The following is a 14,537-nucleotide window of genomic DNA, read 5'->3' as shown; positions in this document are numbered from 1 at the left end:
CCTGGAGACCTGGGATCGAATCCCATGTCGGGCTCCCGGTGCATGGAGCCTGCTTCTCCTTCTGCCTGTGTCTCTGCCTCTCTCTCTCTCTCTCTGTGTGTGACTATCATAAAAAAAAAAAAAAAAAAAAAAAAAAAGAAACAGCCAGATATTTTGCCTGCAAGATGGATTTATTCAGGAATAGCAGAGAATTGCAGTTTGGGAAATGTAAGCCTTGGCAAAACTATAGGCAACTCTGCTGAACAAAGGAGTGACACATTCTCTTATAGAGGGAAAGGGGCCGTCAGGAGGGCTGTTGTAAACAAAAAGGTCTGTTGGCGGAAACTGGGAGATTGAAGATTAGTGGCTGTTCATTGGCTGAGTTGTGATAGTCTCTCATTGGCTGGGCTCTTGCTGGCAGAGGAGAAAATCTTCCTTCGTCCTGCTGGCCCAGTAAAGTATGTTTCTTCCTGTTCAGTCTGCAAGGTTCATCTTTTCCTGTTGTGTCTGAGTTGATGAAGAGCGGTAGGGTGTGGGAGTGTCCCATTCTGGGTTCCTGGCTCCCACTTTTTTAAATAAAGATTTATTCATTTGGTAGAGAGTGCGCACATACATACATGCATGCATGAGCGCATGGAGGGATGGCAGAGGGGGAGGGAGAGAGAAACTTCAGACTTTGCACTCAGTGCTTAGCTCATCAGGGTTCCGGTGCCAGGCTTGATATCATGACCCTGAGATCAGGACCTGAGCTGAAACCAAGAGTCAGATGCCTGACTGTGCTACCAAGGCACCCCTCCTGACTCCATTCTGAAGGAGGTTTCCTTTTATTAATTTTCCCACAACAAATATTTATTAAGCACCTACTCTGTGCTAAGCAGGGGCCTAAAACTTGGGGATATGATGGGGAAGAAAGGCAGACTTAGCCTCATGAGCTATACTCTGATAGAGGAGGTAGATGTTAATCAGCTCATCACACAAACAGATGTAAATGCAGCTATAGCAAATGCATGAGTGCCACAGATGCATATAATGGGCCTCTGACCAGCTGGGGGACAGGAGAAACTGCTCAGGAGAAATGATTCGTAAGGATAGAAAATGGGTAAGCACTAACCTGGTGAGGTCGTGTGAAAGTCAATTCCACACCAGGGGGAGAAGGCTTTAGATGTAAGGGTAGGATGTGCAGAAGCCATCAGTAGAGGCTGGACAGGGGCTGCTGGGTCTAGAGTGAGAAACTGAGGCAAGTGTATGAGCTGGGGCTGACCTAGGTGGGGGTGGGGCCAAGCATATTCTATGGTTGGGAAGACAGGCCCAGCCTGGGCTCGTGATTGCTTCTCCCAATCCCCTCTGACCCACTTCCAGCCCCATCCCTGGCAAGCAAACTACGCATTGGCTCTAAAGAAGGGTTTGCATAAGGCCTCAGAGGAGATGGATTTGTTTTTTCCTTAAAAGCATTTGTGTCCAGTTCATTTCCCCTTGGGCAACAGTGCAGAATGAAGTGACTTCTAGGCTGTGGTTATCAGTTTAGGGAAGCTGGCTCTTGATCAGGCATCATATGATGAGTTTTCTGTTCATATATAAGGTGCTGGCTCTTGCGTTAGGTTGTGTAGGTATGTGTGACACAAAGAAATAATTGTGTTTTTTTAATGTTTTGCAAGCACTCTGGTGGCTCTTCAGGGCCAAGAGCATTTGGGGAAGTTGTGAGTGACTCAGATAAAATCTAGGAGGTCCAGGGCCCTCACTCTGGAGTTGCTTTCCAGGTACCCTGGCGTTTGTAAGGCGTTGATGTTCTGGCTTGTCTCTCCTGACAGATTGCAGCAAGGACATTGGGTGATCTCGTCCGGAAGTTAGGGGAGAAAATCCTGCCCGAGATCATCCCCATCCTCGAGGAAGGCCTGCGGTCTCAGAAGAGCGACGAGAGGCAGGGCGTGTGCATTGGGCTGAGCGAGATTATGAAGTCCACCAGCCGGGATGCCGTGAGTGTTTTTTTTCTTTTCTTTTTTTTTTTTTTTTTAAGGATTTTATTTATTTATTTATGAGAGACACACAGAGAGGCAGAGACACAGGCAGAGGGAGAAGCAGGCTCCCTGTGGGAAGCCCAGGATCACACCCTGAGCCGAAGGCAGACACTCAACCATTGAGCCACCCAGGTGTCCCGCCGTGAGTGTCTTCTAAGGGCTCCACAGGTGACCCAATGTGCAGGGCTGTGGGCAGGTTACAGTAGAAGCTAGGAATACTTCACCCTCAGGACATGCAAGCCTTACTCCAGAGGGTGTTGCTGGAGGGTGTTGCTGGCAACCAGCTGGACTAGAGTTTCCTCGTCAGTTTCACAGGCTAAGAATGAAACACTTTGGAAGCCTTGAGTGGCCTGTGGAAATTGGAGATGATCTTTTTCTAACCACTACTGAGGCTGCTCCAGATTATTCCCTTTTGTGCCTCTACTGCAGTTCATTTAAATGTGTGCTATCCTTGGTGGAGAGGGGAGGGCATACACGCATGGGTATGCTAGGGCTGCAAAAGCCGAGGGGGGTGGGGTGTGCGCATTCTTATAGAGTAGAGCAGATGAGTGTAAATACCCTATTGGTGGAAATGTGTCATTTCTGCCAGTGATGCTGTCCTGTAGCAGCCACATTCAGGAGGCCGGTGATCCTTGCCCTTAGCTTACTTTCTGAGAGTGATCCTCGAAACATTCCTGGGAAATAGATGGAGCAGGCATAGGACTCTCAGTTGGCATAAAAGCTGTGAAGTGGCTGGTTAGAAATGTAAGCATGTGGCCAATTGTTTAGCCTGAGTGAGCGTCCTCCTTTGAGCTACTGGCCCTTTCTCCTATGTGTATCAGTATAGGTATTACATTTGGGGGTTCACCTTTGCATTTGGCAAAAAATACAAATTGTCACCATCTAAAGTTGTGATTCATCAAATAGTTACTGAGTCCCTTCAAAGGCTGAGACCTCTCTGTTGATGAGGTTGATGCATAATCAGCCCTCTGATTCATAGTGGGCTTTACTTTGTTGGGGACTGGTTCTAAAGGGAGCAGAGCTATCTTCAGTCCTGCAGTCACCCCAAAGATGTCACCGAGGAGCAAGTGTTTGAGTTGAGTCTTAAAGGACTTGGAGTTTTCCAAGAGATGAGCAAGAGAGAGAATCAGGAGAGGAGCCACGCCATGCAAGGTCCTGCTGTGGGAAGGAGCTCCTGTGGGAGATGGACAGGATCTGGAGAACTCATCTAAAAAATCAGGCTCCTCAAGTGTAGGCTGCATATCCTCACTGCTTCTTTCTACTTGCCCATTTTCACTAAACCAGTAAGTTAAAAGAAAAGTCAGGCCTAGGGGTGGTGGCAGCCAGGCTGGGCCAGAGGTCCTCATCACCCCCCTCACTACACCCCCCACCTGCGTGTGCTCCTTCACCGCCTCTGCCACCTCAGGTACAGTGCACGGGTGTTCTCATAGGTGCTGTATTTCTCTGAGTCCCTCGTACCCACGGCGAGGAAGGCTCTGTGTGACCCACTGGAGGAGGTCAGAGAGGCCGCGGCCAAGACCTTTGAGCAGCTGCACTCCACCATCGGCCATCAGGCTCTGGAGGACATCCTTCCATTTTTACTGAAGCAGCTGGTGAGTGGATCTGCCACACACCTACCAGTTTGGCTTTTGCTGTCTCTGTAGAAGCAAAATGCAGGGGACTTATTCTGCCAAGGCAGCCACAGTGTGGGCCCCTGAGAGAGTGGGTGCAGCAGGCTCAGACTTGGCTCTGTGCTTCTCCTTCAACAGTCAGTAAATGTGGGTGCAGCAGGCAGGGAGGGAGGAAAGTAGTGAAGGAAGTTGGTGGCTGGTCTAGACAGCACAGGTGGGGACAGGAGCCAGCTCCTGAGCGTTACCCCCTGATGCCCCTCTGCAGGATGATGAGGAAGTGTCAGAATTTGCCTTGGATGGTTTGAAGCAAGTTATGGCCATCAAGAGTCGTGTGGTGCTCCCCTACCTCGTGCCCAAGGTAAATCCCACCCCGTGGCAAATCCCCGCTGGCCCAGAAACCACAGCCATGTGATCATTCCCAGGCCTGCTGTGGAGACCCTCTTCTGAGCTCAGACGTTGGGGGAGGCTGGTGGTGGGCACAGGGTGCCCTGGAGCAGACACTGCCTGGAACAGCGGCGATGGGATCTCCCAGAGCCTAGCAAAGCTGCCAGCACGGGGCAACGGTCACTCTACTGACTTTCATCATCCTACAGCTGACGACTCCACCTGTCAACACCCGGGTGCTGGCTTTCCTTTCATCTGTGGCCGGTGATGCTTTGACCCGTCATCTTGGAGTGATCCTCCCGGCGGTCATGTTGGCCCTGAAGGAGAAGCTTGGGACTCCAGATGAGCAGCTGGTGAGTGTCACGATTATTCCTGGCAGCTTTCTAACAGCCATCCTGATCTGCCCTGGAAGAGCTGTGCTCAGCCTGGGTGTCCCCTGTGGTTTCAGGAGATGGCCAACTGTCAGGCCGTGATCCTCTCAGTGGAGGATGATACTGGGCATCGGATCATCATCGAGGATCTGCTGGAAGCCACTCGCAGCCCTGAGGTGGGCATGAGGCAGGCTGCCGCCATCATCCTCAACATTTACTGTTCACGCTCAAAGGCTGACTACACCAGCCACCTGCGGAGCCTGGTCTCTGGCCTGATCCGCCTCTTCAATGACTCCAGCTCAGTGGTTCTGGAAGAGAGTTGGGATGCCCTGAATGCCATCACCAAGGTGAGGGGGTTACTGACTGCATAACCAGCTTTTGATTATAGACCAGCCCAGATGCTTGGAAAATTAGACTCTTAAAATAAACCATGACGTACCTATCGGGAAGCTTCAGTGTTCATCAGTCCATGGCCAATCTTTCTCATACTCCCACCCACACCCTTCCCCCTGCTGTATTATTTTGAAGCAGTCTTGGGAGGGCTGTACTTAGAGCACTGATATCCTCTCTGCTTTTTCCTGGCTTCCTACAGAAGCTTGATGCTGGCAACCAACTGGCACTAATTGAAGAACTGCACAAAGAAATCCGACTCATAGGGAACGAGAGCAAAGGCGAGCATGTGCCAGGGTTCTGCCTCCCTAAGAAGGTAAGCCAGGGCCCCACAAGGGGCGGTGCTACAGGCACGCGGCCTTCCTTTGCTGCCACCCTCAGTCCCAGCTCTGTGGCAGGGCAGAGGACTTAGTTCTTAGTGCTGTTCTGCACCCTCACAGAAGTTTGTTTCTTCCCTGTGGTGGCCACATGAGGACAGGGCCTGTGCCACTTTCAGTTTAAACTGCGGAGGCCATCTTAGCCAGAGGAAGCCAGTCACAGAGGGGACAACTTGTGAACCTATGTGTGATGGGCCTGCCAGAGCTCTTCGCTTCTCGTGACTGCCCAGTCAGGACTGTTCCCCAGCCAGCACCCTCTTAGGCTGTGACTGTGGCACCTGAACCAGTCTCTCTTGTGGAGTCACAGAGAGGATAGCTGACAGGAGGGCTGTGCTTTGCACAGGAGACTGCTGAGCCCAGTGCCTTTGAGATTGGACTCTCACGTGTGGTTCTCTTGTCAGGGAGTAACCTCCATCCTTCCAGTGTTGCGGGAGGGTGTCCTGACTGGCAGCCCAGAACAGAAAGAGGAAGCGGCTAAAGCTCTAGGTTTGGTGATCCGCCTGACCTCTGCTGATGCCCTGAGGCCCTCTGTGGTCAGCATCACTGGTCCTCTGATCCGCATCCTGGGGGACCGGTTCAGCTGGAACGTGAAGGCAGCCCTGCTTGAAACACTCAGTCTCTTGCTGGCCAAGGTGAGCCACTTATGCGTTCATCTCTCAGTCCGTTTGGGTCTTAGATCTGTGTGCCCGTTGGTGTCACGTGGCAGCAAAGTGACAGCTTATGATGGAGAAGCAGCATGGTAGAGGCAGTTGTGACATTGGATGCTCTCTACCCAGTGGTCAATTCCAGTCTACCATTTAGTACCTATGTGGCTGGAATGACCTTGGGAAAGTCCAGTGATCTCTGAGCCTGTCTCCTATGATTGGGAGTGGTGCCCAGCCAGAAGAGGTGCCACTGGGCACATTGCCTGACATCCTGAGCACTCCAGACTAATGCACATTGCTGGTTTTTGTTTTTTTTGTTGTTGTTGTTTTTTTTTTTTTTTTACATTGCTGGTTTTTGAAGAACTGTTGGTTCAAAGGAAGAAATCCTGGGCTACATAAATGCAATTGCACATTGTTTAGATATGCTTCTGTTCCTTACTGCTATCTTATAAAGAGGGATGCAGAGGGTCTGATCAGGGATGAAAAGAAGTTTTAGAGCAGCTGGGAATAACTTCAGTCTGCCAAAAGTGTAAGAAGCAAAGAGCCAGCATATTAACCATTTCTAACATTTTATGGGGCAATTATTAAGCCCTTTCAATTTAAAAAATTATAAACAGAGCTAATATTTGTTGTTACAAAAACTTTTTTTTTAATTCTTACTTGCAGTTTGGAAACTAAAGCAAGCTTGAAATTTGTAGCTTTATTTTCCCCTGTTGAGGGAAAGGTGTGGGGAGCAACTTCCCAGATAAAACATGGTCTTATGAGCATCAGTCTTACTCTATAGAAGATGGGGTCTTTTTTAAAAAGTTAAGTATCATTTTCATCTGCGTTCTGTGCTGTTCACTCTCTTTTTTTTTAAATTTTTTTAAATTTATTTATGACAGTCACACACAGAGAGAGAGAGAGAGAGAGAGAGACAGGCAGAGACACAGGCAGAGGGAGAAGCAGGCTCCATACACCGGGAGCCCGATATGGGATTTGATCCCGGGTCTCCAGGATCGCGCTCTGGGCCAAAGGCAGGTGCCAAACCGCCGCGCCACCCAGGGATCCCTTTTTTTTTTTTTTAAATTTTTAAAATATATTTATTCATGAGACACACAGAGAGAGAGAGAGAGAGAGGCAGAGACACAGGCAGAGGGAGAAGCAGGCTCCATGCGGGGAGCCTGACATGGGACTTGATCCGGGGTCTCCAGGATCAATCAGGCGGTGCTAAACCACTGAGCCACCCGGGCTGCCCTGTGCTGTTCTCTTTAAAAAGAAAAAAAAAGGTTCTCTTTATTTATTTGAGAGAGAACATGCGTGTGTGAGCATGAGCAGAGGGAGGGCAAAAGGAAACTGAAGCAGACTCCCTGCTGAGCACTGAGCCTTGATGCAGGGCTCAACCCCATGACCCCGAGATTATGACCTGAGCCCAAATCATGAGTTGGATGCTTAATCAACTGAGCCACCCAGGCACTTCTGTATTGTTCTTTTCTATGGTGTTCTATAGCTTGGTATACAAATGGAGCCCTTCTAGGATCCCTGGGTGGCGCAGCGGTTTGGCGCCTGCCTTTGGCCCAGGGCGCAATCCTGGAGGCCTGGGATCGAATCCCACATCGGGCTCCCGGTGCATGGAGCCTGCTTCTCCCTCTGCCTGTGTCTCTGCCCCCCTCTCTCTCTCTCTCTCTCTCTCTCTCTGTGACTATCATTAAAAATAAATAAATAAATCAAAACAAAACAAAAAAAACAAATGGAGCCCTTCCCTCACACAATTTGTCTCTTGGGCCATAATTCAATGTCATCCATGGCTGGATGGTTCCTACCTCCGATAGACTGGATTCATTCCATAGTGTGCCTCCCAGCAGCCTGTAACCCCTGACCCCAGTATTTCCCCACCTTCAAGTAGCTACTTTGATTATCCCATTTAGCAGTGGATAAATCTTCAGTCTTGGGAGGGGATCTCTTTCTGAGATCATTTGTTTCATAGGATTGTTCTGAGGGCTTCATATTAGTGCTTAGCCGCTTATCCTGTATATCGATTGTTCAGAAGATGCATCTGCCTTTATGCATCTAGTCCATTGCCCTGTCTTGGTGCTATAAAAGGCCTTCAGTAGGGCTGACAGCCGTTGTCCTGTCCGGCCCGGCCCTGCTCTTCCCTTCCCTTCCCTTCCCTTCCCTTCCCTTCCCTTCCCTTCCCTCCCCTTCCCTTTCCTCCCCTTCCCTCCCCTCCCCTCCCCTCCCCTCCCCGGGGAGGGACAGAGTGAGAGGGACAAGCAGACTCCCCACTGAGCAGGGAGCCCAACGTGGGGCTCGATCCCAGGACCCTGGATCACGACCTGAGCCAAAACTAAGTCAGTTGCTTAACCAGCTGAGCCATCCAGGTGTCCCTGCCCTGCTCTTTCATATATATGGAGATGGAGGTTTCATGTCATTAGTCCATGTGGACTGGTCTCCACTAAAGCCAACTGATGGCTCCCTTGGAGGTGGTGGTGGTGGTAGTGGTGGTGGCGGTGCTGGTGGTCCTCTTCCTGCTCCTCCCAGTTTAGGGAAGGATGCTGAAAATGGAACTGAGCAGAACCTGTCCATGCTGGCTGTCCTCTCTTGTGGAATATCTATTTCTAGCCTTCATGAAGGAGCTGGTTCCGCCCATGGTGGTTTATGATTGTTTTCGTGCCTGTAGTTGCTGTGGCCTTGGATTCTACCACAGCTGTGCTTTCATGTGTGGGTCTCTCAAACAGGTTGGGATTGCCCTGAAGCCCTTTCTGCCCCAGCTACAGACCACTTTTACCAAAGCCTTGCAGGACTCCAATCGGGGGGTACGTCTGAAGGCTGCTGACGCGCTAGGGAAGCTCATCTCCATCCATATCAAGGTGGACCCCCTCTTCACAGAGCTCCTAAATGGAATCCGTGTCATGGAAGACCCGGGTGTCAGGTGAGGTGCTGCTGGGGCAATGCTATGGCCATGAGGAGGCCAGGCAGCTGCTGACGCCTCCCAGGGCCGGGGTGGCCTATGTGGGTGGGAGCAGTGGTAAAGGAGAGGAAGGGTTTAAGTTGAGTGCATTGGTTCTGTAGGGACACCATGCTGCAGGCGCTGAGGTTTGTGATTCAGGGAGCAGGGGCCAAAGTGGACGTGGTCATTCGGAAGAACATTGTTTCACTCCTGCTAAGCATGCTGGGACACGATGAGGTATGACTGCAGGTGGATAGCAGGGCTGGTGGGCTCCATTGGTTCCCCTTCTCTTTGCTTTGGTTGGTGTCTCTGGTTTGTGTTAGAAGAACTTGGTACAGCTGCCACCCACTCGATGGTAATAGTCATTCTTTTTTTTTTTTTTTTAATTTATTTATGATAGTCACAGAGAGAGAGGCAGAGACATAGGCAGAGGGAGAAGCAGGCTCCATGCACCAGGAGCCTGACGTGGGATTCGATCCCGGGTCTCCAGGATCGCGCCCTGGGCCAAAGGCAGGCGCTAAACCACTGCGCCACCCAGGGATCCCAATAGTCATTCCTGATGTTCCTGTTGCCCCTTATGGTTTGCCAAGCGTTCAGTTGTGAGGGACACGGGGGCGGGTAGTGTTGATGGTTCTGATTCACAGAAAGGTCAGGTTTTCACAGTAAGAAAAGTAAAGGCCTCTCATGAACTTGCCGTCTAACCTTAAGCCACTTTTTCTGTCTCTGCCCCTCATTTCCCCGTCTCTGAACCCTCATTTCCCCACGTGTAAAACGAAGAAGTTCGTGTATTGGTTCAGGAAACACTTGCTGAGACAAAGAGCCTAGCACAGAGGTGGGGCAAGTGTTGTTGCAGCCCTTAAGAAACTCGGAGTTTGGGGTCTGGGACACCAGGTGGGAGGTCTTGGCCCTGTTGGAGAGGGCGAGACTCCCTCAGGGCTGCCCTCTAGCAAGAGGTGGGACCAAAGCCCGAGTCCAAGCTCTGTGACCTCTCCTGTGGTCTTAGTTCCTTCCTTCTCCAGCCTAGAAGCATCTGTTAAGTACTTGTTGGCAGCTCAGCGCTGTGGCAGGTCCAACTGTGGGTTGAGTCAGTCTATGGATAAGAATTTTCTTTCTCCTCTGACAGCTAGCCCTCTGTGGTGCGACCTACTTTACATCTGTGGGGCTAACGTCTGGAGTGAGCCTTGGGGTTCACATAGTCTGCACGTTGGCATGTGCCCATAGGGGCCTGGCCCTGATTGCTCTTGGGCTTAACCCTGCTCAGGAAGTCCAGCCTAGTCCCCAGCTGATGCTCTCCAACTGGAGCCCCCGCCTTCTCTCAGGGTACAGATGGGAGACTCTGCTTTCCTTTGGTCACAGCCTGTCAGGGTTTTTACACAGCCGTGCCCAGTGTAAGCAAAAGTTAGTATTTAGGCCAATTTGCATTTCACCACAGTGAAGCTTAAAATAGATCCTGTTGGAGAGAGTGGGTGTCAGAGAGAGCCAGCTTTAGCCTTGCTTGGCACCTGGGCTTCTGCTTGGAGCTCAGAGGCCCAAACTGTGGTCAGACTGTTCTCTCCCTACTCAGAACGTCCCATGGATCAGTGGTAGCCAGGGTGCCATCCTGGCATTAGCCTCTCAGCAGGTCATTAGTTCCTGCTTGGTTGGTTGGTTGGTTTGGGGGGGAGACACATCAGGTTGGTGCATATTAGTAATAACTCATAACTTAAAACCCACCTCCTCACTCTCCCATAGTTAGCTGGCTATGGAGGAGCAGCAAGGAGCAGGTTGCTGTCTGGCTGATTTTGACAGAAAGTGCTCAGTTTTTACTTATTTTCCTTGGGTTGATGAGTGGCTGGCTTCATTCTGACTTCCTAGGACAAACCCAAAATAATGAAGGTGGAACTAGGGGACCAACACAGTAGAGAGATAACAGGGTGTCGCTCTGGACATAGGATGACACACAATGTGGCTGGGAGGAGTGCTGGGAGGGAAAGGAGCCCAGAGCGGTTCTCTAGCTGATGTCCAGTGTCGTGGGCAGGGGCCTCCCCTCTCTGTGCCCCTCTCAGCCTCCCGGGGCTATTGATAGTGATTGAGATAATACACAGAAAACATGCCGACTTTTCAAGAAGGAAGGTGCTACGTCAGTACGGTTATTACTGCTGTTATGATGACAATTACCATATGCACACACTGGAGTTTTCTATAATTGAGCAAAGTGCTGGGCGTGTGGTGGTTCACTCCACACCCAGCGGCGGCTGCCATGAATGGCAGTCCTGCTCTGGCAGCAGGAGCACAAAGTGCCTGGAGTGAGGACAGGACGTAGAGCTCCCGAGTTGCCTTGGTCTGCCACCTCCCCGGCCCTCCATCCTGGGCACAGCGGCTGGCCCCGCTGACCTTGGAGCTGGTGGAGCGGCTCATGCTGCCTCATTCGCTTCTGTGCTCTGTCAGGACAATACTCGCGTCTCCTCAGCCGGCTGCCTGGGTGAGCTGTGTGCCTTTTTGACTGAAGAGGAGCTCAGCGCTGTTCTTCAGCAGTGCTTGCTGGGTAGGTCCCCTGGGGGACCCCCTGCAGGGCCTGTCTCCCTTTTGCCTTGAGGGGTTGTCTAGCAGCTAGCTTCTCCTAGGGAATTGAGCCCTTGAAACAAAATGGAGTCTCCAGTGGGTCCTGTAGCCCCTTGTGTCTCTGCTCAGAGAACACAGCTGCAAGTCTGGAGCAGCTTGAGAGAGACCTCTCCTTAACTTGCCACGTTGGGTGGGCGGGGGGCGGGGGGGGGAGGGTTTTCCATGGGCAGTGTTCACAGGGATTTCTGCTAGGCTTAGGTGGGGTAGGTCTGGGGGTGTCATGGGTGGTAGGGGCCTACAGTAAAGTGCACGTTGACCCAGTTGTGTCCTTCCACTCAGCGGATGTGTCTGGCATTGACTGGATGGTTCGGCATGGGCGGAGCCTGGCACTGTCCGTGGCTGTGAACGTGGCTCCCAGCAGACTCTGTGTGGGCAGATATAGCAGTGAAGTTCAGGACATGATCCTCAGCAATGCCATGGCAGACAGGGTAAGGCTTAGGGGCCACCAGACCTGTCTTCCCCCTTCCCTAGCCCAAAATCCACCACCATAGGCTGGCTGATGCAACATAGGTTGGGGTGGTGAGAGGCCTGGGCTCGAATTTTGCCTTTGCCAATAACCTTCTGTGCCCTTGGGCCTCAGTTCTATCATCTGTAAAGAATAAGGAGTTTGGGTGGGAGCATCTAGAGGTCCCTTCTGGGTCAGAAGGTCTCTGAACCTCATTCCTGGGAAGCAGAGACACGGGCTCTGTCTGCCTTATAGCCAGGGCAGCCTGTCTGCAAGAGAGCTGTCAAGGAGTCTTGGATGTGAAGTTGTATGTGTGGAAGGGTTGCTTGTGTGAGGGGCCAGGGTCCTGGAGGTTCCTGGGAATGGGAAAGAGCCTGTCCCTGCTGCTCCGAGGAAGGAGCAGGGTGCCGCCCCGTCTAACTATCTCCTCTCCCCACAGATCCCCATTGCGGTAAGCGGGATCCGGGGCATGGGCTTCCTAATGAAGCATCACATTGAGACAGGAGGAGGACAGTTGCCAGCCAAACTCTCCAGCCTGTTCGTTAAGGTGAGTGGGGGCAGGCTGGCTTGTGAGAGGACCCATGACCGAAGAACACTAGGAGTGTGCTGTCAGACTGGCATGTGTTTCAGGAGTTCTCTGCACATAACCTACAGGACATCTCTGAACCCTTGGGCGTGGAACACAAGAGTGGCTCGGTTTGCTTTTTTTCTCTGGAAGAGTGCCTGACTTCTTGCCAAATTCTCAAGTAGACCTGCGACTGCAAATCAAGAACCACTATTTTATATTTTTTAAAAGACATGTTTTAATTTTATCCTTTCTCAAATGTGTTCTGTTGTATCACATCGTAATTTGCATTTGTCTATGGCTAATGATGTAGAACAGATTTTTTTTTTTGAAGATTTTATTTGGGGCACCTCGGTGGCTCATTCAATTAAGCATCTGCCTTCGGCTCAGGTAATGATCCCAGGAGCTCCACACTGGGCTTCCTCCTCGGTGGAGAGTGGAGGAGAGTGCACACATGATTGAGGGGAGGGGTAGAGTGGGGAGGGAATCTCAAGCAGACTCCACACCTGAGTGCAGAGGCCATTGCAGGGCTCAATATCACTACCCTGAGATTGCCAGCTGAGCTAAAACCAAGAGTCAAGTTGGCTGCTTTACCGACTAAGCTATCCAGGTGCCCCTGTAGAACAATTTTTATGTGCTTAGTAGCCATTCCCACATTCACTCGATGGAGTGTTTATTGAAATCTTCTACGGTTCCTAAAATTGCATTCTTTCTTTTCTGATACTGAAGTATTAAGAGCTATTTATGTATTCTGCACATAAGAACTTTGAGAACCACTATCTTAGGCATTTTCTCTAGGCATCTGGATTTAGTAAGCTTTGGGATAGACTTGGGTTCAAATCTTGATAAATCTTTTCTTCCCTGCCTTCTTTTTGCTTGTATGGCACTTATTATGGTTATTGTGGTGGCTGCAGGGCCCCAATTACGGAAGCCCAGGAGCCAGTGGGGCCCCTACTGCATGCTTCTCAAACACCAGCAGGCACACCCTCAGAACCAGAGTCTGCATTAAGAGGCGGGGCCACCTATGAGACTCTGCCTTTGTAACCAGCTCCCAGGTGAAGTCAGTGCTGCTGGTGTACAGACCTTGATCTGAGTGGTGAGGTTCCTGGAGACCCCCAGAGCCCTGCTGAAAGTTCTCAGGGCTCCCATTAGACTGAGCCTGTGTGACGGCTTCACCTTGCACACAGCTCTACTTCCGTGTTTATCAAGTGAGGCTCCTCTGTGTGCCCAGCTGGGCTGGACCCTCAGGGCATAGAGGTGCACAGGGCAGACCAGATCTGCAGAGTTGGAGAGCAACAGAAAACTTGTGGGGGTGGGGAGGCTCCTGATTTAGAGAGGGGTCATCAGGAGAAACCTCCAAGGGCAGACACTTGAACTGAGGCCTGAAGGAGGAGGAGGAGCCAAGTACGGGAGGCCTCGGGGCAGGCATATCCCAAGCGGGGCAGGCATATCCCAAGCGGGGCAGGCATATCCCAAGCGGTAGGATCAATCAGCACAGAGCCCCGAGGGTAGGAAGGAGCATGTGTGTCTGAGGAAGTGAAAGCCCCATGTGGGCCAAAAGTAGTGAGCAAAAGGGAGAGTGGAATGAGAAAAGGTGGGAGAGAGGCATCCAGTCACAGCCTGTCTATCACCCACGAGGGGGACGGAAGGCATCGGGAAGGAGCCGTGGGGTCAGTTTCCAGACGAGGAGGGAGTGTCAGGGTGGAAATTTGGGCTTCCTTGAGAAACAGACTGGATGTACCTGACTAAAAGCTTCTGGCTCTCTCCACAGTGTCTGCAGAACCCATCCAGTGACATCAGGCTGGTAGCCGAGAAGATGATCTGGTGGGCAAACAAGGACCCACTGCCTCCTCTGGACCCTCAGGCCATCAAACCCATCCTAAAGGCTCTTCTGGACAACACCAAGGATAAAAACACTGTCGTGAGGGCCTACAGCGACCAGGCAATTGTCAACCTCCTCAAGATGCGGCAGGGTGAAGAAGTGTTTCAGGTGGGCACCTAGGCTGGCAGCCTCCCCAGAGCCTGCTGTGGGCACTTGGCTAATGGCTCCTTCTGTGAGGCATCTTCAAGTATCACACTTTGCTCAGCCACCCCCTATGCTGAATGTTAGGGGCAGATAGTGGTCAGGTGACTAGTCTAGTACCTAAAAACAATCCTCTGTTCTTGTGGCGTTCAGGCTTCTTTCAGCAACAGAGCCCTTTCTCCAAATAAAGTCTTACATGGCACC

The 14,537-nt window shown here is 51.3% G+C and overlaps 1 protein-coding gene across 2 annotated transcripts in view; it reads left to right on the top strand.

Moving 5' to 3' along the window:
- The window catches only part of GCN1 (GCN1 activator of EIF2AK4), a 59,505-nt gene that overhangs the window by 43,407 nt on the left and 1,561 nt on the right, over nucleotides 1-14,537 (top strand). Inside the window, exons 45-58 of one of the 2 annotated variants that reach the window (XR_007406057.1) lie at nucleotides 1,788-1,952; nucleotides 3,425-3,586; nucleotides 3,870-3,962; nucleotides 4,198-4,341; nucleotides 4,437-4,706; nucleotides 4,952-5,065; nucleotides 5,528-5,758; nucleotides 8,488-8,681; nucleotides 8,822-8,936; nucleotides 11,127-11,223; nucleotides 11,580-11,728; nucleotides 12,185-12,292; nucleotides 12,400-12,700; nucleotides 14,082-14,212. Coding sequence is in view for 1 of the 2 variants with exons in the window: in XM_025474172.3 (XP_025329957.1) it covers nucleotides 1,788-1,952; nucleotides 3,425-3,586; nucleotides 3,870-3,962; nucleotides 4,198-4,341; nucleotides 4,437-4,706; nucleotides 4,952-5,065; nucleotides 5,528-5,758; nucleotides 8,488-8,681; nucleotides 8,822-8,936; nucleotides 11,127-11,223; nucleotides 11,580-11,728; nucleotides 12,185-12,292; nucleotides 14,082-14,300 (2,061 nt within the window). In the remaining variant the exon portion in view is untranslated. Of the gene's footprint in view, nucleotides 1-1,787; nucleotides 1,953-3,424; nucleotides 3,587-3,869; nucleotides 3,963-4,197; nucleotides 4,342-4,436; nucleotides 4,707-4,951; nucleotides 5,066-5,527; nucleotides 5,759-8,487; nucleotides 8,682-8,821; nucleotides 8,937-11,126; nucleotides 11,224-11,579; nucleotides 11,729-12,184; nucleotides 12,293-12,399; nucleotides 12,701-14,081; nucleotides 14,301-14,537 lie in introns of those variants that run through there. The other variant, XM_025474172.3, reaches the window with a different exon arrangement.

This window comes from Canis lupus, chromosome 26, assembly GCF_003254725.2.
Source record: "Canis lupus dingo isolate Sandy chromosome 26, ASM325472v2, whole genome shotgun sequence".
NCBI lineage: Eukaryota > Metazoa > Chordata > Mammalia > Carnivora > Canidae > Canis > Canis lupus.
Note: the sequence above shows the minus strand (reverse complement) of the source record. Positions and strands in the feature narration are given on the sequence as shown.